We start from the raw sequence: 25,647 nt of genomic DNA, 5'->3' as shown, positions 1-25,647 counted from the left end.
CAACACCCAGCGTCGTTCTCCGGAGAGTGGTGGATAGGTGGGAGTAGTAGCGTTGACAGACAACCCCATTCAGCCAATCAGCAAGTTGGTATCACATCAAACTTTTGCCAAATCCAGTTGGAAGAACAGCGGAAACGTCTTTTCCTTCAAGGAACTCAACAAGCGCCGACTCTTGCTCTTGTCTAACTGCTGTAATGGATTGGATGGTGTTTCAGTAAGAACTTCCCTTGTTGCTGTTTTTAGGCTGCTACTGCTAGATAACTCCGCCATGTTCGTTGTGGTAAGAGCAAGGGGGCAGTTGTTGATCTGAGAAGTGAAGCTCACTTCCGCGTTCAAAAAACTGCAATCCCCTCTTCTTCCTCTGGGGGCTGGCTCCAGAAGGGATCAACTCCAATTGAGCCCCATGTTAAAATAGCCAATTTTACAGCTTAAAAAAACATATTTACAGCCTGGTACATTTAATTTATTTGGTCTCAACCGATAGTTTCTACCCCCGCACACACTATGAGGGGGGTGACTCTACCGTTTTACTGTTATTAGGTTTAAAATTCTGGCCAATTAGGGCACGGAAACGTTGAGTGACAGGTCTGGAGACCACTGCTACGAGGCCAGTGGGCGGGTTCTCGGCCGGCTAACGTTCGCACCTCTCCAAATATGGCAAGTAGAATCCAAGATGGCGCAGTTCAAACCCCCGTAGTAGCGGCACAAAACAGACTCCCCCAAACCAATGGCTGACGTCACGGTGCTACGACCATTCTTTATACAGTCTATGGGTGAGAGTCACGCAGTGTAGTGACGTCGGTCCCTGATTGGCCAACGTGCTGTGTCAATCACAGAAATCTGAGCGGCGACGCTGATTGGCTCGGCCTTCTGAGGGTTTCAGACCATGAATGAGGCCAGACTCTCCCACTGCAAAAACTCAAAATCTTTCCAAGAATATTTGTCTTATTTCTTGTCAAAATGTCTCATTTCTAGTCAAAACTAAACTCTTTCCGCTTAAACTAAGACTCATCACCTAAAAATGTACTTGTTTTTAGATAATTTTCACTTGTTTCAAACAAATTTTCACTTGAAATAAGTAGAAAAATCTGCCAGTGAAAGCAGGTTTTTTGTGCTTGTAATAAGAGAGAAAAACTCCACTACACTTGCTCCACTATCAGATTTTTCTACTTATTTCAAGTGAAAATCTGCTTGAAAGAAGTAAAAAGTGTCTAAAAACAAGCTGCTTTTTATGTGATGAGTCTTATTTTATGTATAATGAGATTTATTTTGACTAGAAATGACATTTTTGACTTGAAATGAGACAAATATTCTTGGTAAGATTTTGAGTTTTTGCAGTCTGAGAAATGAAATGAAATGCATTCCCGGGAGCGGCTGGTTTACGAAGCTACTTCTCGGCATAACGCCGGCCGTCCGTCAGCAGCGTGGGGGGGGCGGGGCTTATGTCACGTTGTATCCCTGACTGGCCATGAGCGCCGTCTGGCTCTCCCGCCGCTTGTCCGTCTTGCGGCGGTGGCGGCGGGCCCTCCAGCAGGCGGCGCTGGCGGCGAGCAGCGCCAGTCCAGCAGACAGCAGCACCAGGCCGAGCACCGACACCGTGGAGCCGTGGGAGTTGAAGGTGTACGCCACCGCCGTCACCACCACGCCGGCCGTCAGCACCACCACGCCGAACGGCACCGTGCAGCGGTAGCACGACGCCTCCGCGCCGCCGGTAGCCGCCGTCAGCTGCACCTCGTTGATGTGTGGGATGTGTGTGGTTGTCACGACGACGACGCTGTGCTCCTTCCTCAGCTTCTCCGCGGAGATCGTCGAGGACGCCGGCGGTGCCTTCATGGCGCTCCGGGGGATCCGGGGACCAGGTTTCCCGTGCAGGTCGTCGGGCATCGCGATCTTACTGGCGAGGAACAGGTGAGCCATCTTTGGTACTGATGATGTCAGCAGTCAGTCAGCCGGCCAATCACAGCGCAGCTCGCTGAAGACACACACAGAGAGAGAGAGAGAGAGGGAGGGAGGGGAAGAGTTAATCCACGAGAGTTAAAACAGAAGTAAGCGATCCGGTGGTTTTGGCTAATGCTGCGTTCCAGGCAGGCTTTTGAAACCGTAAGTTACAGCTTCAAGTCACGACTTACGACTTTGTAGCGTTCCAGGCAACCCACTCGTGTTTCTCCGACCTGTTTTACCTGTGAAAGTCACTATAACGGCCACTCGTAACTTCTGACCCGTGAACTCGTACCAGATCGAACTGGTACGACTTCACAGGTCGGAAAAACACCAGTTACGGGTTGCCTTGAACGCACCATAACGTCTTGTCAGCAGATGGAGTTATCAGCCCCCGCCCTCGTCATGGATCTATTGGTCCTCGTCCCTACGTCACCACATTCAGGCGCATCCCTTGGCTGCACACACAGAGAGGACTGCCCCTTTATGCCGTTCTCTCTCCTCATTGGATAAAGGTTGAAGGATACAAGGAAAGTTTTCTCCTGGGCTCAGAGCAGAGCAGAGTGACTGACAGACCCGTGTTTCAGACCAAACACTCTATGTAAGTGATTGCTGTCGGAAGATAGAACTATTTAAGACTTAGATTAACACAAATATATCACTTACTTCTGCTTTAATTAGTTAATTAGTTAATTAGTGTTTGTGTGGAGTCAACAGCGGCGAGCACACAGAGAGAAAAGACTCCCAGAATGCTTTGCTGTGTTTTATGATGTTTACAAACAAACTAATTAACTGAACACAGAACTCACAGAGCTAATTAAACCTTTAATGTAGAAAATGAGGAGGCTGTGAAACGCTGCAGGAGAAGAACATGGACATTTTCCAGCCGAGTGTGTGTGTGTGTGTGTGTGTGTAGAATAAAAAAAAGAGGAAGTGGGAGTGTTGTCGGTCTGTTGTTGAGCTGCTGGTGATCAAACTGTGATGTGAAGCAGATGGAGGAAGAGTTTCATTAAGACGAGACATTTATTTAATGAGGTAAAAATCTGGACTGAATAAAAGTCGACGGTCGGTGTTCAACAGTCCACCTTAAGCAGCCTGGAGATCAGTCCACCTTAAGCAGCCTGGAGATCAGTCCACCTTAAGCAGCCTGGAGATCAGTCCACCTTAAGCAGCCAGCTTTAATGAGGTGCAGTAAATCAAACGGAGCTTCAGAGTTTGTTCTTTGATGATGAGTTGAAGAGAAGTCGGAGCTTCATCTCTGTTCTGAGTTTCAGTTATTATTATAATTATAATAATAATGTGTTTGATCTCACTGTAGATTCTGCACTAATATGATATAGATAGATTAAAATGTTTTATCCACATTAAAAGCTTTTAGAATAACGTCCTCTGAGCCTGTACAGACTGTGATTCTGTGATTCTGTGTTGTTGTGGTTGTTTTATTTTAATGCAGCGATGTGAAGTTTAAAGTCGTGACTCATTAAAACTCAGCGTCGTCCCTTAAAAAGCTTTAAAACGTCTCTGTGGCTTTAATCCTCCCCGAGCCGTTAATCTGCAGAGTCACCTTAAATATCAGACACATGAAAAACACTCTGACCTATTTACCACCACACGGCCATTAATGATGAGCGGCTGTCTGACCGTTACCGACCGCTGCTCTCATCCTGTTGCTGTCTCCACTCAAACACATTTCATTTAAGGTTTTTAGTTCAGTGGAGGAGGAACTGACATGTTGATTATTGACAGAAAACGTCTCAGCAGCACAAAGTCCTGCAGTCAGGAGTAAATAAATCTACAAAAATATAATTAACAACATGCTGTTAAAGTTATAATTACACAGAATAATCTCATTTAAACGGCTTCAATGCAAATTATATTGTTTTATATTCTCAGTGTTGAGTTGTCTCTAATTTTATCTTTTACTATTTATAGTTTAGTCTTCTTTAATTTTACTTTTGTTTGATCTTGCTTTTAACTCTGTTTTTAGTGTTTTGTTTTTATTCTGTTTTATGCTTCTCTTGCCTTAAGTTGCCTTAATGAAATGCGCTATATAAATAAAGATGCCTTGCCTAAAACTCAAGAGCTGTTTGCTTGATTAATTGATTAATTGAACCTGATAGAATACCAAAGGAAATACCAATATATATATTCTTAATGTGTCTAGTAGATGAGCAGGAAGCAGCTAAATGAAAGTTTCTGCAGATCAGCTGAGAGAGAAAAGACTGCAGAACACACACACACACACACACACGGATCTGCAGGTTGATAAGTTGTGGAGATGCAGCTGCAGCGAGGACACACACACACACACACACACACACACCCCATCACCTACTGTAGTTGGAGGACGGTGGAGGACAGACGTCCACTCAGAGAGTCTCGGTCATGGCTCCACAGGTCCCGTGTCCTCCCGGCTCGGAGCGCTGCATCGTCCCGACTGCAGGAATAAAAGGGGGAATATGGTCTATCAATAGAAAACGCTCCCCCCTCTCTCCAGACCTCCTCCTACTGGACCAACAGGAAAAGTTTTAACTCTTTCCTGCCTTCAGCTTCATGGTCCCCAGTCCAGTCCGGTCTGGTCTGGTCTGTCTGATGGAGCAGCGATGCTCCTCCACCCGGACCACAGCAGAGACAACAACGCTTTCTCTTTCTCTTTCTGCCTCTTTGATAGTGTTATAGTCCTCAGACCGGTCCTGAGTCCACATCCTCAAGGTCTCGGTCTCGTCTCACACTCTGGATGTTTCCTCTCCAGACCAGTCCAGACCACAGCTGTACCTACTCACATCTTTTCTTTTCTTTGTTTTAACCACAAATCGTCTCTGTGTCTCTGTCTCTCTTTGGTTTCTGTGATGTAATTCAATAAGTTAAAGCAGAAGTAAGCGATCCGGTGGTTTTGGCTAATGCTGCGTTCCAGACAGGCTTTTGAAACCGTAAATTACAGCTTCAAGTCACGACTTACGACTTTGTAGCGTTCCAGGCAACCCACTCGTGTTTCTCCGACCTGTTTTACCTGTGAAAGTCACTATAACGGCCACTCGTAACCAAACACTCTAAGATACAACTATTTAAGACTTAGATTAACACAAACATATCACTTACTTCTGCTTTAAACAGATAATTCAAATAGGAGTTGTACTAAAGTAGTATAGATGCTTGTGTAACCATGGTAACAACTTGGTGTCTCCATGACAACAGTGGGAGGAGACTTCAGCAGGTTCTGTGCTGTGTTCTTCTGTTCAATACAAACTTTGTTTTTACATTAAATATGGTTTAGATTTTACATCAAATCATCTTTTATCTTTGTAGCTGAGGAGGAATAATGTAAATATCAAGACACGTGGTTGTTATGACGACTGGGACTGGACACAGAGATGGTCTTAGAAATGGTCTCTCATTGGTTTGGTCTTGACTACAACACGACTCTGTGATCCGTCTTTATTCACCTGTCACTCTTCTACAAAGCTCAGAAACAGAGATTCATCGTGACCTTTTTTGTTTTTTTACAGCTGTGTTGTCATCCGTCTCATCACTGTCGACGAGGAACAGCCAGAGGTTCAGTGAAACGTTTTGTTTGAGCGTCTGTGCACGTTTATAAAGTTGTGTTAGTGTAGAAACAATCAATTAATCCTGATCAGTATCGACTCTTTGATCTGTTTCATGCTGATTGTTTTATTTTGTATCTTTTTCCTCTTTGTTCTTCTTCCACACTGCAAAAACTCATAACTTTCCAAGAATATTTGTCTTATTTCTTGTCAAAATGTCTCATTTCTAGTCAAAACTAATCTCTTTTCACTTAAACTAAGACTCATCACCTAAAAATGAACTTGTTTTTAGATCATTTTCACTTGTTTCAAACTAATTTTCACTTGAAATAAGTAGAAAAATCTGCCAGTTAAAGCAAGTTTTTTGTGCTTGTAATAAGAAAGAAAAACTTGCTCCACTATCAGATTTTTCTACTTATTTCAAGTGAAAATCTGCTTGAAAGAAGTAAAAAGTGTCTAAAAACAAGCTGCTTTTTATATGATGAGTCTTATTCTAAGCAGAATTAGATTGTTTTGACTAGAAATAAGACAAATATTCTTGGTAAGATTTTGAGTTTTTGCAGTGCACTCCAGCATCTTTACATTTTCTTCACCAACATCTCAAAGACAGAAACGAAGAAAACTGTCCCAGGTTCAGTTTCTCAGATCGATTCATCTCGTTATCTGTTAAAACTGAACAGAAAACTCAGAGAGAAATAAGTGAATAATATAAAGTCTAAAGTCTTAACGGATGTGGACGACTCCTCCCGGTCTCAGGAGGAGCTGAACATCTGGAGAAGTTCTGATCCAGATCAGTTTGACTTGTAGTTTCTGGCTCCTCTGTTTTATATCGTCATTAATCATTAATCAGAGTCACTTCACCCGTCGAGCCTCGTTTACACCGTGTTCATTTGTGTGTGTTCATGTGTGTGTGTGTGTCATAGAAATGATGATAAAACCTCTGTTAACTAAGAGTCTGGTTGTTTGTTATGTAACATGAGTGTTTCCGTGCAGCCCAAACCCTGCAGAGGTTAATCCTCCCTCATTATTATCATCATTACATCATCCTTCATTAGTGTAACTCTAACTACACTATAACGTTGTGTTGCTCTGAACTCGTTGCCTCAGGTTTTTATTCTGGATGCAGAGTGGAGATGAGCAGGTTGAACCTTCACTTTCCCTCCAGTTGTTCGTCGTCATAAAAGTGAAGCTTCTACATCTGAAGCTGGTTGTGCTCAGGTCACATTTCCTGTCTCCCAGAATCCTCCCTGCAGCTCCAGACCTGCAGACTCTCACCATCTGGGAGGAATCAGCTGTTTATTGTCCTGACCCTCCGAGGCTCCCAGCTCCTCCCACGGTGGTCCACTGGTCCACTGGTCCAGGATCAGTTTCCCCCGAGTGGAGGAGATGCAGCAGCTGTGAGACCCGGGGTCAGTAGACACCTGTAGACCAGCTGCTGCTTCACCTTCACCGCCGCAGAAACATCACAACATTACCTAACATAAAAGATTCAGATGAAAACGGAAAGAAAAAATCAAGTAAAGTTCATTTTAATTTGATTTAGGGACAATGTGCACTTTTAGAAAGAAGTAAAAACAAAATATGGGTGCACCAGATTTAGCACAGAGCTCATTTCCACAGTTATCACATGATGTACAACATCTTATATATATGTATTTTAAAAGGAAACTACTAATTTCATGTGCAAATAGCATCAAAACTGCACTGAAGAATAGTATAGCAAGTAAAATGTGACAAGTGCCTGTGTAATATGGACTTTTAAAACGGAATAAAAACAAAAGATGGGTGCACTAGAATTAGCACGGAGCTCATTTCCATAAAAACACGCAATGTTTTTATACATTCACAGTCATCACATAATATGCAACATCTTATATATATGTATTTTTAAAAAGCAACTACTAATTTCATGTGCAAACAGCATCAAAACTGCACTGAAGAATAGTATAGCAATTACAACGTGTATGAAAGTTAAAATGTGACAAATGCCTGTGTAATATGTAATGTGCTATCAACGCTAAAACACACAACATCAATTAACACACAAAAAAACAGAAGGAACAAAGAAACAAAAAGCTGAAACAAACAGGAGGATGAGACCAGACAGAGTGATCTAGTTGTTTAATCTTGTGAAATCTTGTTGTTGAAGATGCTGTTTTGTGTTTGTCTTGTCTTGCCTTCTGTTTCCAGCCCAGGGACCGGAGATGAAGTTCAGCTGGTCTGAGAGCCGTGCAGCACCGTCCCTGTTAAAACAAACTAATAAATGAATGAATAGTAGGAGAATAGGGTAAAAACGACACAAAACTCTCCTGAAGTCGTTTGTCTTTGCCTCCAGTCTGAAGCCACAGATGAGTTTAGTGGTGTTGATGTGAATCCTGCAGCTGCAAACATCTGGCCTCATTCTAAAACCCTGAGCAGCAGACTTTGCTTTTTGCATATGATCCTCTGGTTGTGTGTGTGTGTGTGTGTGTGTGTGTGTGTGTGGCTGTGTGGCCCCCGGTCGGGCCCTTTGAAGTGGACGGTGTGTGACCCAGAGTGTGAACACATCCGCTCTGATCCACATTCATCTGCTTCCAGGAGCCACTTGAGTCGTCAGTCTGCTCTGATTTCCCAGCGGCGCTCCGTGTGTGTGTTCGCTCACTTCACTTCACTTCATGTTATTTCCCCAGAGGAGGATCCATGTGTGTGTGTGTCTGTGTGTGTGTGTGTGTGTGTGTGTTTTAGTAATCAGCCGACGATGAGAAGTGTAATGAAGCCAACCAGAGAGTGAATGATCTTCCTTCCTGGTCCGTTGCTCGGAGGATTCGGAGCTAAATCGCTTCCTTCCCGGATCATCTCTGGGTGAAGGGACGAGCTGAGTTATTTGCTTTGGATTCTTCTCTCTGGAGACATAACCCCCCCCCCCCGAACCCCCCCACTAACTTCCTGTGAGCAGCAGATGGTCGCCGTGGTGCCGAGCGCTCCGGTCCAGGTGTGCTGCTGCAGCGCGGCCGGTTTGCTTTGGCAGCAGAAGAGTTGACTGAGCATGTTTGTATCTTCACACGGCCCCGTTACCTAAAAAAAAACCTGCTGATAAAAGCAGCCGAGAGCAGCGGCCGCCGCCCCGACCCGACGGCCAGGAGGAAAACCTGAGTTTCCACTGGTGATGGTGAAACACGGAGCTGAAGCCGCTTCCTGAGGGGCGGAGCTGCAGAAACCTTTATTATGTTGTTACTAAAATTAAACCTGAGGAGAATAAACATGTTTTTGTTTCTCAGAGCCGATCAGGGACATGAAAGAAGGTCGATGTGTTGTGACCTCACAAACACACGATGACGTAATCTGACACAGACGCTTCATATTGACGATGACAAACAGGAACACTGCAAAAATTCAAAATCTTACCAAGAATATTTGTCTTATTTCTAGTCAAAATAAATCTCGTTCTACATAAAATAAGACTCATCACATTAAAAAGCAGCTTGTTTTTAGACACTTTTTACTTTTTTTCAATTGAAATAAGTAGAAAAATCTGATAGTGGAGCAAGTTTTTCTTTCTTATCACAAGCACAAAAACTTGCGTCACTGGCAGATTTTTCTATTAATTTCAATTGAAAATTAGTTTGAAACAAGTGAAAATGATCTAAAAACAAGTTCATTTTTAGGTGATGAGTCTTATTTCAAGTGGAAAGAGATTAGTTTAGACTAAAATTGAGACATTTGGACAAGAAATAAGACAGATATTCTTGGAAAGATTTTGAGTTTTTGCAGTGAGGTAGCTGGATCTGGTCGAGTGGTGGAGGGATACAAGGAGGAGGAGGAAGAGGAAGAGGCTCTGGTGGTTTTTACTGTTCAGATGAAAACACCATGCAGGTAGAAAGACTAAAGCACGAGACCGAGGAGAGGAGGAAACCAGGATGTGTGTGTGTCGGTGTGATGATGGTCTGGTTTTATTGGAGCAGAGGAAGCTGAGGATGTTATTAAAGAGAGACGGAGTGACAGGACGACACATCAAACACAGAGGAGGAAGGTCACAGGTGCTGCACCACGGGACAAAACATCATCTGTGTTTAGTCTTCATCATGATTCAGACTGAGTCATGTTTAAATGTCAAGACTTCAAAGGAGTTCATTTGTCACATACAATAATACAAGATCATTACGGTGAAACGACAACAACATTCATCTGACTGGAAATAATAATAACAAGAAGAAATGTTAAGACACACTGATATTCGGTAACACTTTACAACAAGGGTCCCTTAATTAATTTTAGTTAGTACATTATTAAGAATTAATATATGAACTAATGTGTTAATTAATGCTGAGTAATGCATACATAATGATAACTAATTACATTATTCAACTTTTATTATTACTTAATAATTTATTTACTAACTTTGAGTAGTAAACATTAATTAACTGCTTACCAATAGGCTATTTAATTAATGTGTTTCCTAATTCTATAAGTAATACATAATAATGATTGTTAATATATCTGTAAACACTTAATTAATGCTTAATAATGTACTAAATAATGTTAATTAAGGGACCCTTATTGTAAAGTGTTACCCATTTATTCTAAACTAAGCAACAACAGAAAACAACAAACATGCATCAATTCTTTAAAGGCAAAGTGCCAAAGTGATGATAATACCAGTTGGATTGGGGAAGCAAATGTTAACAACATGATGATAAATAATATAGATTCTATATTCTAAATACTGAAAAGAAATTAACTAAAAACAAACACACAAATTAAAAATATAAAATCCAGACCATCTGCAGATAAATGAACATCAGAAGCTTCCGAGCAGAAGAAAGAAGACAGGATGAACGAGGAGAGGAAGGAAGAGAAAGACTCCAGAACGAGGGAGCTCCAGGTTTGGACGAGGGGAAGGGAGGAGGAAGTTTTCCCATAATTCAGTGTTTTCACTGAGGATTACCTCACCTCACGTCCCCGGGGGGTCGACAGGAAGAGCTCCCAGTCCAGAGGTCACAGGTCGCTGGGGAAACCGGCTGTCGTCCATCCAGATCGCTCTGAGGAGTCAGGACTACAGTTCCCATGAGCCTCGGCGGCCGCAGAGCCACAACTCCGTCTGACTGAGTTTATCCAACATTTAGTTCCTCATTAGTTCCTCAGTAACTACTCTAATTTTGTGTACCTTATGCTGCGTTCAAGACAACTTGAAAGTCGGGAAAAAACGAGCTCCGAGTTGTAAAAAAATGAATTGAACGGCGTCGAACTCGGAAATTACAGGTGGGAAACTCTGGTATCATATCAGAGCCCCGACTTTCCGACTTGATGTCACGACAACATCAAAACATGGCGGCCCTCGTCTTAAATGGTTAGAATTTAAAAAGTTATTTGTTGAGGTTTTAATGCATATTATTGTGTATTATTGCAGTAGCCTATATGAAATACGTTTATATTAAGCTGTGATTGTTGTATGGTGTGAAATTGTGTTTCCTCGTATGTGACGGAAATAAGGTTTAACTGTTATCAAGGCTGTAACATTAGGTGCATTTGTCTGCGGTGTCTCCTCTCCTCTTCATTTGCCTCCAAAATAAACATCATTTACTGCTGCATTTATTTTTCGTATTCAGCGATGAGCCACAATACGACAAACTTCCTTCAGGTATCCATGGTTTTTTCTCTTCCGAGTTCCTGCAGCGTGAACGCAATGATGTTGGTAGGTCCCAAGTCGGAAATTTCCGAGTTGGGAATCCCGACCTCTGAGTTGTTATGGACACAGGGGTGGATTGGCCATAGGGAGTACCGGGAGTTTTCCCGGTGGGCCGGTCACTAATGGGCCGATAGACGGCCGTTTTTTATTTATTTATTTAACTTTTTTTTCCGCCATGCCTCGCCTTGCCTGTTGTAACTCTCCCGGCTCAGGGAGAGAGACATGCATCGGCTCGGCCCACAGTGCTCAGCTGCAGACACAGCAGAGAGGTGACGATTGGCCTAGTGTCTTGTCTACCTGGCCCAATGGCCCTATGAGAGGCTACAGAGGCCCAGGAGTCCCACCCCACGCATGTTCTAGACCCCCCCTCGTCCAATCACTTTTAATGATGAGGAGTCATGATGAGAGAGAGAGCGAGAGAGAGAGAGAGAAACAACACACCAGCGCACGAAAACGGAAAAGAAAAGTAAAAAAAAAAACGCAAAGGCGGCGCGGAAAAATAGAGGAAAGTAACAGAAAAAGAAAAGCTCTAGCAGCACAGACTGCTAAAAGTACAACAATTACGCAGATCAGCGGCCGCCCGGCCTGGCCAGGGCTAGAAGCACCGATGCTGCAGCTTCAGCAGCAGGTCCTTCACGTGAGTCTGAAGAGAGTGAGGCCGTTACCACTGCCCTTATAGTGCAGGAGGAGGCTGAAAAAATAAGTGTTGAGGAAGACTCTCCACCATGTGAAGGAGGTAGAGATAACCGTGTTAAGCAGGTATGTGCTTTCCAGAATGGTGTGGATAAACATTCATTAAAATACTGTAAATGGTCCAGAACGGTTGCTATGAACTTTACTTGACATAATAAATAGCTATAGCTAATAAATCTGATGGTGTGGTGTGTTAAAGTATTGGAAAACAATAACTATATTCATATACTATCCTGACTAATTGATTAGTTGCTTTTATTAAAGTGCCCTCACTCAAATTTGGTCATGAAGGACATTGAGCTAACAACTTAACAAATATGTATGCTCCATATTTTTTTCAGTCAGTGTTTATGGTTTATTGTCCTTTCAACAGTTTAACATTATACAGTTAAAATTAATAAAACACTGATTAACTACTGTTACAGTAAAACATCATTCTGCATACATATTACTCATGATGCAGTACACAAATTACAAGTATTTCTTGTCATGCTTCATTGTCTATACATTATGTTGAGCTGTACTGTCTTTCTAAGATAAAATTAGTGTTTGTCCATTTTTCAGATCATTGTACTATTGTTTTCCATACTTTAGCCAACTAGCCAAAGTTCTGATTGCATGCAGACTGATTATGTGCATGTAATATTGTCCAAACTTAACTTATTCCACACTATTCCTCTACTTTGTTGTATATTGTATATTGTTTAGTAGTGGTGTTATTAAGAGCTTGTGTGTTTGTATGTACATCAACGGTGCTAGTTGGCAAAATATCCGCGCGTAGAGAGTGGGCCGGTCTGGACCAAAAAGTCCAGGGCCAAATTTTTGTCCCAGTCCACCCCTGTATGGACACAGCATTAGTTCCTCAGTAACTACTCATTAGTTCCTCACTAACTAATCACTCCAGATTTAAAGACGTATCCTTCCGCCACTCAGACTAGTTCTAGTTCTAGTTACGTCGTCACATCCTGTTTATCCAGAGTCATATAAAATATTAAACATGTGACATTTTAGCTTCTTCCTCCTGGTGATTGACACAATAACCGGCTTCTGATTGGCTGATTGGTTTTCCTGCAGCGATGACGCTCTTATGGATCATAACTCAAGTCAAGTCATGTCAGTTTAATTTATAGAGCACATTTAAAGGACAATTCCAGGCGAATTCAACTCGGGGCTGTATTTTCCTATCATTTTAGGTCTAAAAGAATGAATCTGAAGATTTTCAGTTTAATGTCTCCTGTTTTGCACAGGAGACATTAAACACACAGGAATATCAACTCTTTACTTGCTTCAAGTAAAAAAAACTTCTCGGCGCATGTTTGAGTAGCCATCTGACGCTGTCTGTGGAAAAAAATGTACACTTGAAGCAAGTAAAGAGTTGATATTCCTGTGTTTATGACACAAGTGGTAGCTCCTACTGCGCCTGAATACACCAGCACTGCAACTTCGGGCTCGCGCGAGACTCCGGGAGACTTTGAGTTAGATCTAGTTTTACAAACATGTCGGCTTGCTTGAAGTAAATAAACTTCTCGGTGCATGTTCGAGTCTCCATCTGATGCTGTCTGTGGAAAAAAATTGCGGCTTTGAGGGCTGGAAACAGCCTAAACAGCGGAACTTACATCCACTCCCATTCATTGCTGCCGTGGCGATGCGGGGACAGACACAACTACCGCAAAACAGGAGCAATTAAACTGAAAATCTTCAGATTCATTCTTTTAGACCTAAAATGATATGAAAATACACCCCCGAGTTGAATTCGCCTGGAATTGTCCTTTAAAAACAACAAATGTTGACCAAAGTGCTTTACAACAATGTGCAAAACAAGAACATCAATGACAAAAGACAGAGAGAAAGAACATTTAAGAGCAGTGGAAATAATCCGAGGATGACGGAGTATTTATAGCTGCTACACCGAATATGGAGAAGAGTTGGTGATGACGATGTGAGTCCAGCTTCAACACAAACACACGATCCATTAGGGTTGTGTGTTTATACCAGAGTGGAGGAGACTGGTCCATCAGCTGCTTCACCATCCTCTTCATCATCTTCATCTTCATCACCTGTCTGTGCTCTGTCATCGGGTCCAGACTGACCTGTTGGAGCAGTGGAGCAGCATCCAGATGTTTCCTGCTGTGTGTGTGAGCAGCAGCAGCTGGCTAAAAGCTGCTGTGTGTGTTGTGTTGTGTTGTGTTGTGAATCCCACGGGGGATTTGAGGTTTTAGACTAAAGTCAACAGAGGAGGAGGAAGAGTTCATCTCCGTCGCTGGTCGACTCGTCCACTTCAGAGCTGCTGCTGCTTCTCTCCCCGGCCGTCTAACATCTGTCCCACAGCTGGACTAGTTTTATATTCAACACCAGGAACTCCTCTGTCAGGCCGGACCGGACCGGACTACCAACGAGGTCACGACCCCTCCGAGGCCCCGCGGGTTCAGGTTCATTCAAGGCGTTGAGCATCAGCTATAATAATCTAATATAATATAATATAATCCAATAAACTACAATAATAATCTAATATAATCCAGTCACATGACTAGTTTGATATACTAATATCAAACTAATTCAAACCCCTCAGACAGGAACTTGTTGTCACTAATCGGTGTTAATCCAGCACCGACAGAGAAAACTAATTTAACCAACAGCAGCACAAGATATTTTAATCAGATGCAAAAAAAACAAACAGATTCGGTGAAGGTGAAGTAGAAACAACACACTGGAGTTTAGAAATAAAATCTATTTGAGGTGTGGGGGCCATTCCTAGCTCAACTGCTGGATATGTAAGGATGTCACCATCTATCTATATTTTATTAGATGCAGGTTTAGTATGTAGACTTCCTAGGGTGTTTTGTTTTGTGGATCTATGTTTTGTGTTGCTTTGTACATTGTTGCTGGACTGCATTTATTTTTTGTTGTTTGTGTTGCTGTTTGTAAAGAAATAAAAAAGACTGGGCAGATACTGATAAATGCACAAAAGATGTTTCTCTTATCCATGTAACTGCAACAAGGTAACAAGTATTTATTTGTCTGACATAAACATCAATACAAAAAAGAATCTGTGAGAAAAAAAAGAAAAGAAATAAAATCTATCTGACTGACCAGGACAATATTTACTGAGTTTTATCTTAATTTACTGTAGTTCTTGTTGTGTTTAGACTCAGCTTCACCTCTCTCAGTCTCAGCTGCTGTCACACTGACACCTGCTGGTGCTGACGGGAACTGCAGCTGCTGCCTGACAGCTGTGTGTGTCCCTCCTACCGGTCAGAGATTTTAACTGTCCGTGGTCATGGCAGGGCTCTCCGTTCTTCCGGCCAGCTTCTGCTAGAGGTGCCAAGGTCTAGATACAAACAGTGGGGCGATCGTTCTTTTGCTGTTGCAGCTCCCAGGCTGTGGAACAGACTGCCCCCCGACCATAGGCGCCGATTTATGTTTTTGCCCGTGGGTGCTCAATTATTATTATTATTATTATTTTTGGTGCTAAAATTAAATGAATGCCACCAAGGTAATGATTGTCTCAAACTGACTTTTATTGCATAGATAGTCACCAACCACAACTAAATACGACACAGTCTGAAGGCAGCAGTATTATGCACACTGGCCACAACGTAACACTTTTTTTTCACAACGTAACACTAATTATGTCGCTTGCACGTATAATTAAAGGTAACCTATAGCAACACATAGCCTAAGCAAAAAACACAGTAGCCTATTAATTTACACTCGGCACATTTACAATATCACAGTGTGTATTTTTCAGTACAACCAAGGAAACAATGAAGCTATGTTCATTACATTAATTCGCAAAACACACTTTTCATCTTCATCTTCAGCTTACTGTTAAGGAAAGGAAAGAACATTTTGAGTCAGTCACTCACCACTGTCTGCTATTGTCTATTTCCTAAGGAGGAACGTGCTCCTCCTGGCAGCTGTGCGTGTGATAAACTCATCGGCTATAGCATCCAGATTGCGGCTCCTTGTAATGTTTTTGTGACAGTTCAACACCGCAAGGTGATTGAGTCTTCCCTGTCCCGTCGTGGCGCGTAGATACGTTTTGAGTCTCCGCAGGCCTGAGAATGACCTCTCTGATGTGCAAGAGGTCACGGGAACAGTGAGTCCAAGTCTGATCAGTTTGGTGAGTTCTGGCAGCAGGGTCCGCAGCGGCTCGCCATGCTCTCCTTTCAGGAAATCCACAGCATCTCGAAATGTTTTTATGCAAACACCCCTCTGTTTGGTTATGTCAATGAACATGTCACGGTGAAGTGTCAGCCTGCCTTCATCCAGATCATCTCCATGAAACTCTGTGATGCTCCCACAGTCACCTTTTCCCGTCACAAAATCCTCAATACTGCACATGTGTTTGAATGCAGCTTGACTGAACCTGCAATCCAAAGATGAAGTTGCAGTGTCCATCACCTGGTAAAACTGCTGTCTGTACATGGCCTCTGGTGACTGGAAACTGTGTGATGGTGCGCCTCCGTCATCCAGTCGACGTGGGGTTTTTCTTGGCCTTGGCAGGGCTGGGTTTTCAACGTTAAGGCTATCAGCAGCTGCAGTTGTGTTTTGCCAAAAATCTTCATATCCGTTTTCACGAAGATGCTTGATGTCCTGTCGGAGCATTTCAATGAGTTGGAGAGCTTTCTGTGAATGCAGCTGGCTGTGTTGCAGTGCGCGATTGGCTGTTTCTGCGCGCAGAAAAAACATCAACATCAGCTTCAGTGAAAAAAATGTACTGAACTTCTGCAGGTGCTGAAGTAAACCATTTGCTTTGCCGCCTGCGTCACCTTTATCTTCTGAAGACAGGTTGTCAAGAAACTCCAGTAGTGCGCTGTAATTTGAATAAATTGACTGCAGCGAAGCAGCTTTTACTGTCCAACGCGTTGGGCACAAAGGGCGCAGAGACGGCCCGTCTGCGCTTTGGAAATGCTGAAACCAAGCCAGTCGTTTTGGGGAGTTGCGTATCAGCGTTATGAGGTCACGAATGAGTGACATGAAGTTCCGACACTCGGGAATGTTATGGGCAACATCCTGCACCACCAAGTTCATCACATGTCCCATACAGTGGACGTAAAGTGCTCGAGGCTCCAGTTCTTTTACGCGTGCCTGCAGACCATTTCGAATCCCTGACATATTCGATGCGCCGTCGTAACACTGACCTCTACAGTTTTTGACAGGCAGGGAGAGTCTCAGCAGTACATCCTTAAACAGGTTGAAAAGTGCATCCCCTGTTGTGCTAGCTGTCTGGTAAAATCCTATGAAAAGTTCCTCTATTTCCAGACATTCAGTAACAACACGGAAGCACACAGACACCTGTTCCTTAACTGTGATGTCCGCGGTCTCATCCATGATTATGGAGAAAAACTCTGCACGCTTTATCTCCTCTTTAAGTGTTCGTAGGACATCATGTGCAAATAGTTCAGTCATTTCATTGAGAATGTCATGAGAAAGCCACTTAGACTCATTACGAGCGAGCCAGGACTGTAGTTCTGGGATGTCTTGTGCACGCAAGTTGAGCAGCTGTCTCAAGTTTGACTCTGTGTCCACATGACCCCTAAGGGCTAGTCCTTGACATGCCAAATATTGGACAGAAGAAAAAATACTTAACAACGCAGTTCGTGCTTCAGCCATTTGCTTTTGCTTGGCGGCAGAGAGAGCATTTGCAACATTAACTCCGGCATTAGCAGCACTTGTGATGCTAGCAGCAGCTCGATGGACATTTGACTTCTCGTGGCAGCGAAATCTTTCTATTGCTTTGCCCCAGCTGCAAAAGCCATCTTTCACAAAAGCCTTGTAAGAATCCATATCATGTCCTCCTGTACATGGTAACGGGGCATGCATTTTGTCGGCAGCAGAGCACACTTCACAGAACACTTTGTTATTTAATGCGTCATATGTAATCCACGGGAATTTTGTTTTCCAGCTGGCCTGGTACTTTCGTCCCTGCTGACACTTGCTGCTGTCCCTTTCACCGCCACTGATGCTGCTGCTGCTACCGACGCCCCCGCCGCCTCCGCCGCTGCTGCTGCTGCTACCGCCGCCGCTGCTGCTGCTACCGCCGCCTCCGCCGCTGCTGCTGCTGCTACCGCCGCCGCTGCTGCTGCTACCGCCGCCTCCGCCGCTGCTGCTGCTGCTACCGCCGCCGCCGCTGCTGGGGGCATTGGTGGTTGTAGACGCTTTTCTTATAACAAACTTGTCCATTTTTACCCGCCGATACGCAGCCAACCTTCACATTTTGCTCTGTGTGTGTGTACGTGAAGGCCTCTTGTTTAGCCGCAGCCAAATCCGATCATCCGATTGGTTACGTGACTACGCTAACGTGTACACGCACAGAGCTGCAATGATTTTAATTGGATAATACGATTTAAGTAAATGCAGTTCATTTTAAAGATACAGTTTCACCACAAGTTTCAATCATTCACTCTTTTTATTTTTTTTATTTTTTATTTTTTTTTGATCGACCATCCCGATTGGCCAGTGGGTGCTCAGCGTTGCCAGTGGGTGCTCGAGCACCGGAGCACCCACGGGATCGGCGCCTATGCCCCCGACATTCACGCCATTACTGACCTCAGTCTTTTTAAATCGAAGCTAAAGACACACTTTTTTAGATTAGCATTTAACTCTGACTAGGGAAGTCCTGCTCTTAAAGGATAATGTCCGTTTTTTTACAACCTGGACCTTATTTCTAGCATAAAATAAGATCATTTTACTCACCCAGATAACTTTGGTGTCATTTGGAGTTGTTTTGACAAAATTAGCCCCAGTGGAGCGGCGCGTATATCCGTATAATGCGAGAACATGGGGCAGTGCAATGCAGCCTCTAAATAACACGTTATCCGCCGAAAAACTCCTTCATTTCGCCAATATTTTGTTATGATACACTAGTGCTATTCCCCTCCGATATGGTGGCATGTTATCAACATCCTGCGCCTGTAGGTTGACTACTAACCTCTTATCTGGATGATGTCATCTCCGACCGCTGCCCGGCGTGGCTAACTTGCTACCGCTAATGCTACGGTTGGTTTCTTTGTGTTTCTGACTTGTCAGAACAAAATGAGCAGCTGGATGAAGTTCAGCTTCCACAGGCTTCCTCTCCTCAACCTGGACTCACTAAAGCTCCGGCTGGTTGAGATAAAAATGGACCCGAATGCCGAAGCAGAATGATTATTATCAGAATGAGCCGGGCGGCGCTCAGAGATGACATCATCAAGATCAGAGGTCAGTAGGTCAACCTACAGACCCCGGATGTTGATAACAGCTAACCCCGGACTCAGAGGGGAATAGCACTAGCCTATCAGAACTAAATATTGGTGAAATAAAGGAGTTTTGTGGCGGATAATGTGTTATTTAGAGGCTGCATTGCGCTGCCCCGTGCTCTCGCATTATACGGATATACGCGCCGCTCCACTGGGGCTAAATGACACCAAAGTTATCTGGGGGAGTAAAATGATCGTATTTTATGCTAGAAATAAGGTCCAGGTTGTAAAAAACGGAAATTATCCTTTAAGTGTACTTTTTTATTCTACTGTATGCACTTTTAGAGCCTTTAACACCCTGCAGCACTAGTAGCACTTTCTTGTGTTTTTATGTATTGTTTTTATGTATTATTTTATTGCTTTGATGTAAATCACTTTGGGCACTGTCTGGCTATTGTAAAGTGCTATACAAATAAAATTTTATTGATTGATTGATTGATTGATTGATTGATTGATTGATTGATTGATTGATTGATTGTTGATTCACACCTGGAAACACCTGGATCCTGACGCACACCCAGAGATCCGATATCAGTCAATCTCCAATAGGTCACGTGACGGTGATTGAACCTCTGACCTGAACACGCCGCTGTGACAAACATCCACGAACAAAACTCATTAACTCAAAGACCACTTCCTTACTCACTGAGCTACTTACCCACTTAGTCAGAGAACAGACCGTCCAGTTGATCAAACTCAAGTCAGCCGTCAATAATCATGACGGGAGCATCTGATACCCAGACTAAGACCAGTTAAGGACTCATCCGTCTAATTTCCTCGTGTGTGCAGGTTATTATCTCCAAGTCTGAGGCTCCAGAGGAGGGAAACCACGGACACAGACTCTCCTGGCCGGCGTCAACACAGTTTATTTCTCTGAGATTAGATTTAAAGTGAATGGAGGCTCCTCACGGCCTCGTGTAGCTGCTCACGATGGGATGGACGGTTTCAAACGCTCTGAAGATCTCAGCCTCTGATTTAGCTCCTGGGATAAAACACTAAACTTTAATATTGACTTCATTTATATCTGTGATGTCAGAACAAAGTTACTGCAGAGGGGGTTATGTTTGAGTTTAGTGAGACCAGAGTTCAAACAGATCAATAGTCTCCTACGTAGAAGACCTGAAACCTGAATCTGAAGAACCACACTGCAAAAACTCAAACTCTTACCAAGAACATTTGTCTTATTTCTAGTCGAAACAATCTCATTATACTTAAAATAAGACTCAAGTAGCTTGTTTTTAGACACTTTTTACTTCTTTCAAGCAGATTTTCACTTGAAATAAGTAGAAAAATCTGACAGTGGAGCAAGTTTTTACAAGCACAAAAAACCTGCTTTCACTGGAAGATTTTTCTCCTTGTTTTAAGTGAAAATTAGTTTGAAACAAGTGAAAATTATCTAAAAACAAGTTAATTTCTAGGTGATGAGTCTTATTTTAAGTGGAAAGAGATTAGTTTTGACTAGAAATGAGACATTTTGACAAGAAATAAGACAAATATTCTTGGAAAGATTTGGGGGTTTTGCAGTGCAACCAACACATTGAAGAACCCTGGAACCTCTTTAAAGGGATACGTCACCCAAACTCGATAGTTCACCAATCATCTACTCACCGTCATGCCAAGGAAGGGTTTGGAGAATTTTCAGAGTCATCAAAACGCTTTTGTAGTTCTAGGGGGGTCCGGCTGGCGACGGGTTTTCATATAACGGCGGTGGATAGAGTTCACTTCTGATTGGTCCAAAACACACACTATGAAACATCCAGATACCTCCATACTGCTCGTCTGTACTGACCCAAATGTCCTGAAGCCCAAACATGGAAAAGTTGTTGGGAAAACATTAATGTGATCTCTGTTTGTAGCCTTGTTGTAGCAGCAGCTCCCAGTGGCTGCGCCGGATGTTGTTCCGTGTCTACATTAAACATCCAATGGTTTACAACGACCAACCAACATCTTGCAGCAAATCTCGCACATCTTGCGTCATCTTACGAGCAGTATGGAGGTATTTGATAACTCCGAAAGTTCTCCAAACCCTTCATTGCCATGACGGTGAGTAGATGATTGGTGAATTGATGATTTTGGGTGAAGTATCCCTTCAATGATGCCTGTTACAGTAAATGTTTCTGCTGCTGTATTGATCAGTAGAGCAGGAAGCGTGGACGCAATCGCAGCTTATTCACCAGTGAACACCAGCGTCCCTGTAGAGAAGACGCTCGCGGTGACGTTCGCCGTCACTTTGTAGAAGAGGCCAGGGAACAGCTCTGGTTCGTAGCTGTGGAGAGACAAACACTGAGACGTTAGAACTTTCTCCTGAACATCAGCGGGACCAGATGCATCCAGACGGAGGACGGAGGACGGAGGTATCCGCTGACCTGCAGCCCTGATGCGGCGCCATTTGATTCAAATCGATCGGGGAGATTCTGCATTTGGCCACGACGTTCTGGATCTTGAAGCCCCGGAAGGAGACGGGAAAGCCAAGCTTCTGCAGCTTGCGGACGAACCTCCTGCTGGCCAGCTTGGACTGGTCCTCACTGCTCCAACACACAGAGGGCAAGGCAAGGCAAGGCAATTTTATTTGTATAGCCCATTTTTTACACACAGTTTGTCTCAAATGGCTTCACACAGCATCATAACAACATCCTCTGTCCTTAGACCCTCACATCGACTGAGGAAAAACTCCATAGAAAACCCTTTTAACAGGGAAAACCAGGAGAAACCTCAGGGTGAGCAACAGGGAAGAGGTCTGGGAATGTTGCTCAGGGTTAAAGTCAACGGGGACAGAAAGAAACAGTGTCGGACTGACAGACCTCTTCGCTCCCGTGCAGATTAAAGTTCCAGATGTGAAGATCACCGCCGTCGCTCGCGGCTCACGGATCCTCATGGTGAGACCTGGAAAGGACTGAAACACAACAGGAAGCTGGAAGGTCAATTACTCCAAGTAAATTCACTTTTATACCTTCATTTGAATGACATGCGGTAAAGATCGTCGCAGTCGGGCATCAAACCAGCATCAACATAGGACGTGTTCTAACGACACTCGACCACCGAGCTCCTAGTCTAGATAAACTCTAAACAAATTGGATCAGGTCCTCATCTGGAGATAACAGTAACGACGATGTGAGACCAGATAATAAAGGATAAAGGTTCTTTGGCATTTGTTGGAATTGGATCGGTCCTCAGAATCAGTGTCTGCAAGGAAACAATGGTACGAAGTCGAGAGTTGAGTCCAAGTGAATGTGAAGTCTAGTCCATACGCTGACTGAGATAACCGAGTCAAAAACTCAACAGGACGGACCGGAGCTGGTGAACTTGTTGGACTCTCAGACTTTATCTCCTGCTCTTATGTTTGTTTTCTTTTAATCAGAAGATGTTTCTATTTGATAGTGGAAAAGAATCTCCAAGGCTCTGTCTCAACAGTTAAACAGCCTTTATTTCTATGGCTTGGTCATGTTGAACCTTTAAAACTCCTACGCGGTTGGCGCACAAGCCTTCGTTAGGGAGTAAAGAACGGTTTTACTGGGAGATTCTTTCCCACTGTCATCTATCTGTCCCATCCAAAGAGCTCCTTCACAGACATTTTGTTGTTTTTTTCTGTTTGTTGGAGATAAATGGATGAAGGAGAGTTCCTGTAGTTCTGTGGTTGTGTGGTTGTGTGGTGTTGTGGTGTCGGTACCTTCGGGTTGTACTCCACGTTCCAGCTGTTCTGAGCGATGAAGCCCAGGTCCAGACAACAGCCCAGTCTCACTGAGGAGATGACGTTCCTGCACACGGACGACACGCTGGATGTAAAGTTTTACAGAGACAAGTGAACGCAGCACGACACAGTCAGGAGCACAGATTGGGTCGGACCGAGTTTAAAGAGAAACTAAGCAGGATTTCTCCCGTGGCTATGCTACATTTTTCAATTCCTTAATTAAAAAGCTCCAGAGTAATTGTGATCGTTAACTACATGACTTGTGACTTGTTATTAGTGAGAACGGAGGCTCTCTGTCTTCACCTGGCGTCTCACGGCTGAAAGCCAACCTTGCAACATCAGTGTAGTAGGCTACCTGGGCGTCTCTGCACCGCGACACAAACGCGCTCCGTAACCCGTAATCTTTTGTCCATGACGGTTAAGACTACACAAACACACACGCCGTAACATCGTATATGTTATGTAACGTTATCCACCGCTCCATTTACTGATTTATCGCCAGCTTTGTTGTAAACAGATGCACATAGAGGAGAGGAGCGTAACCAGAACAGAGGAAAAGTGAGTGGACTTGCACAGTTCCCCTTTAACAGTCGCAGTAAAACAGGTGATGATGAAGACCATGTGATACGATCAAAAGCTCCACAACTATCGTCCCCAATTCATTTTTTCAGCCGACGTGGACAAAAAGTCTTGAAAGTCGTCAGACATTTGTTTGGAAACTTTCTAATGATGAAGACAGTGAGGTGCGACTGAAAGCTCCAGCTCAGCTGTTAAAGGGTGAGTTTGTCGTGTCCTACTGTATCTGTGGAAACAAAGCTGCATCAGGAGTCTCGGGCGTCGGGGGGGACGCGGGGCGGGCCGAGAAGCCCCCCGGCTCCAGAGGAGGTGATGCATCCGGGGCCTCGGCTTGTCCTGGGGAATTCTGGGAGTTGTAGTTCACAGCTGCTGGAACAAGACGAAGACGGTGAGATGTGCAGGACGTCCAGGTTCGTTCTCCTCAACTCTCAAAAACCAACCGGAACATCTAGACTTGATTTCCTTTATTTAGCATGAACTCAGCAATAAAAAGTACAAGACAAATGACGTGCGCCTTTAAAAATGTACAAATGTGTCGTAATAATCAGTAACCAGTTTATCTTTATTATGGTTCATGATTGTAAAAAATATTGTTTTGCTGTTTATTCACAAACAGGAAAAGGTCAAATGAAACGATGACAGAGTTTCTGAGTGTTGTTGTTGTTGTTGTTGTAGTATCCTACCTGTGTCGTCCTGGTTGGGCCTGCATTGTGTTAACAGCTCATCAGGCAGTAACCTGAGGAACACCTCCTCTTCCTCCTCCTCCTCTTCCTCCTCCTCCTCCTCCTCCTCCTGTGACCATGTTTCCATCCACATTAAGGAATATCGAATTAAAAAACACCTCATGGAAACAGTAGCCTTCGATTAAACGTCATGAATATGGATAAAAACTTAAAGCTATCAGTCAGCGATCCGGTGGTTTTGTCTAACTTCCTGTCAGCAGATGGAGTTAGCAGTCCCCGCCCTCGTCCCTACGTCACCACATTCAGGCGCATCCCTTGGCTGCACACACAGAGAGGACTGCCCCTTTATGCCGTTCTCTCTCCTCATTGGATAAAGGTTGTAGGATACAAGGAAAGTTTTCTCCTGGGCTCAGAGCAGAGCAGAGTGACTGACAGACCCGTGTTTCAGACCAAACACTCTATAGAAGTGATTGCTGTCGGAAGATACAACTATTTAAGACTTAGATTAACACAAAAATATCGCTTACTTCTGCTTTAATACTCTTTCTCTTGATCGATACAAAGTTTATGCAACAAATTCTGATGGAACCAGTTTAGTGACGCCTTCTACAGACCAGAACCAGAACCAGGACCAGGACCACGAGGAGACGTTGTCTACTGAGTGTTTTTATATATTATATATTGTTATTACTGACTGAGTCCCAGCAGCAGGTGTGAGGTCCAGTCTGGTTGTCAGTTGTTGTTTTTTTTACTCACATTTGCAATAAAAGAATCAAAGAATCTTTCCAGCGCCGACTCGTCCATGACTCAGAAACCTCCGGGACCTTTCTCTGATCAATAATGACTCAAGACACTGAAGCTTCCCTTCACAACCAGATGACTGCTGTTTACATTCAACTGGGGGAAGTTATGAACTCTGTTGCTAGGTAACAAATGAAAAAAAAAGATGATTGTTTTTTTTTTATTTGTTGTTGCTTTGTGTCACTCACAACGAAACAAATTCCCTGAAGGAACAGACTTGTCACCTGAAGACCAATCACAGATCAATACTTTAATGATCTCCTGTGGGAAACGCGTTTGTCCTGCAGCTCATAAACCATAATAATCATAAAAGTAAATAATAAAAAACACCAAAACTGAACCGAATGAGAAATGCTGTTAAGAGATTTTACATTTTTGGCAACACACTGCAAAAACAGAAAATCTTTCCAAGAATATTTGTCTTATTTCTTGTCAAAATGTCTCATTTCTAGTCAAAACTAATCTCTTTACACTTAAAATAAGACTCATCACCTAAAAATGAACTTGTTTTTAGATCATTTTCACTTGTTTCAAACTAATTTTCACTTGAAATAAGTTGAAAAATCTGCCAGTGAAAGCAAGTTTTTTTGTGCTTGTATAAGGAAGAAAAACTTGCTCCACTATCAGATTTTTCTACTTATTTCAAGTGAAAATCTGCTTGAAAGAAGTAAAAAGTGTCTAAAAACAAGCTGCTTTTTATGTGATGAGTCTTATTTTAGGTACAATGAGATTTGTTTTGACTAGAAATAAGACAAATATTCTTGGTAAGAGTTTGAGTTTTTGCAGTGCAACATTTTTAATTTTTTTTAGTTGAGTTTTA

At 43.2% G+C, this 25,647-nt stretch overlaps 2 protein-coding genes across 3 annotated transcripts; both read right to left on the bottom strand.

The window, feature by feature from the left end:
• Positions 1–1,434: 1,434 nt before the first annotated feature.
• On the bottom strand, positions 1,435–24,838 carry LOC146967100 (transmembrane protein 100-like). 2 transcript variants are annotated; one of them, XM_085761110.1, is made up of 2 exons: positions 24,783–24,838; positions 1,435–1,972 (listed from the first exon to the last, which is right to left on the bottom strand). In XM_085761110.1, exon 2 carries the CDS (start codon positions 1,915–1,917, stop codon positions 1,441–1,443), a length of 477 nt encoding a protein of 158 aa, XP_085617236.1. In that variant the 5' UTR covers positions 1,918–1,972; positions 24,783–24,838; the 3' UTR covers positions 1,435–1,440. The 2 variants fall into 2 exon arrangements, with proteins under 2 accessions (XP_085617236.1, XP_085617235.1); XM_085761109.1 differs by lacking the exon at positions 24,783–24,838 and adding an exon at positions 4,274–4,373.
• Positions 19,985–24,832, bottom strand: LOC146967101 (uncharacterized). The gene is made up of 8 exons (XM_085762137.1): positions 24,783–24,832; positions 24,027–24,135; positions 23,565–23,712; positions 22,747–22,834; positions 21,881–21,972; positions 21,446–21,604; positions 21,254–21,345; positions 19,985–20,061 (listed from the first exon to the last, which is right to left on the bottom strand). Exons 1-8 carry the CDS (start codon positions 24,828–24,830, stop codon positions 19,985–19,987), a joined length of 813 nt encoding a protein of 270 aa, XP_085618263.1. The 5' UTR covers positions 24,831–24,832.
• Positions 24,839–25,647: the final 809 nt, after the last annotated feature.

The sequence above is a fragment of the Trachurus japonicus genome, chromosome 19 (genome assembly GCF_045865225.1).
Source record: "Trachurus japonicus isolate A0001 chromosome 19, Traja_1.0".
In the NCBI taxonomy this organism is placed as follows: domain Eukaryota; kingdom Metazoa; phylum Chordata; class Actinopteri; order Carangiformes; family Carangidae; genus Trachurus; species Trachurus japonicus.
The sequence above is the reverse complement of the archived record's forward strand: the minus strand, read 5'-3'. Positions and strand labels throughout refer to the sequence as shown.

Coding starts and splice junctions, on each gene's coding strand:
- LOC146967101 (XM_085762137.1), bottom strand. CDS start 24,830: ATGGACGAGTCGGCGCTGGAAAGATTCTTTGATTCTTTTATTGCAAAT. Junction 24,136..24,782: donor TTGATTCTTTTATTGCAAAT/GTGAGTAAAAAA, acceptor ACATGGTCACAG/GAGGAGGAGGAGGAGGAGGA. Junction 20,062..21,253: donor AGGGACGCTGGTGTTCACTG/GTGAATAAGCTG, acceptor GTTTTATCCCAG/GAGCTAAATCAGAGGCTGAG.
- LOC146967100 (XM_085761110.1), bottom strand. CDS start 1,917: ATGGCTCACCTGTTCCTCGCCAGTAAGATCGCGATGCCCGACGACCTG.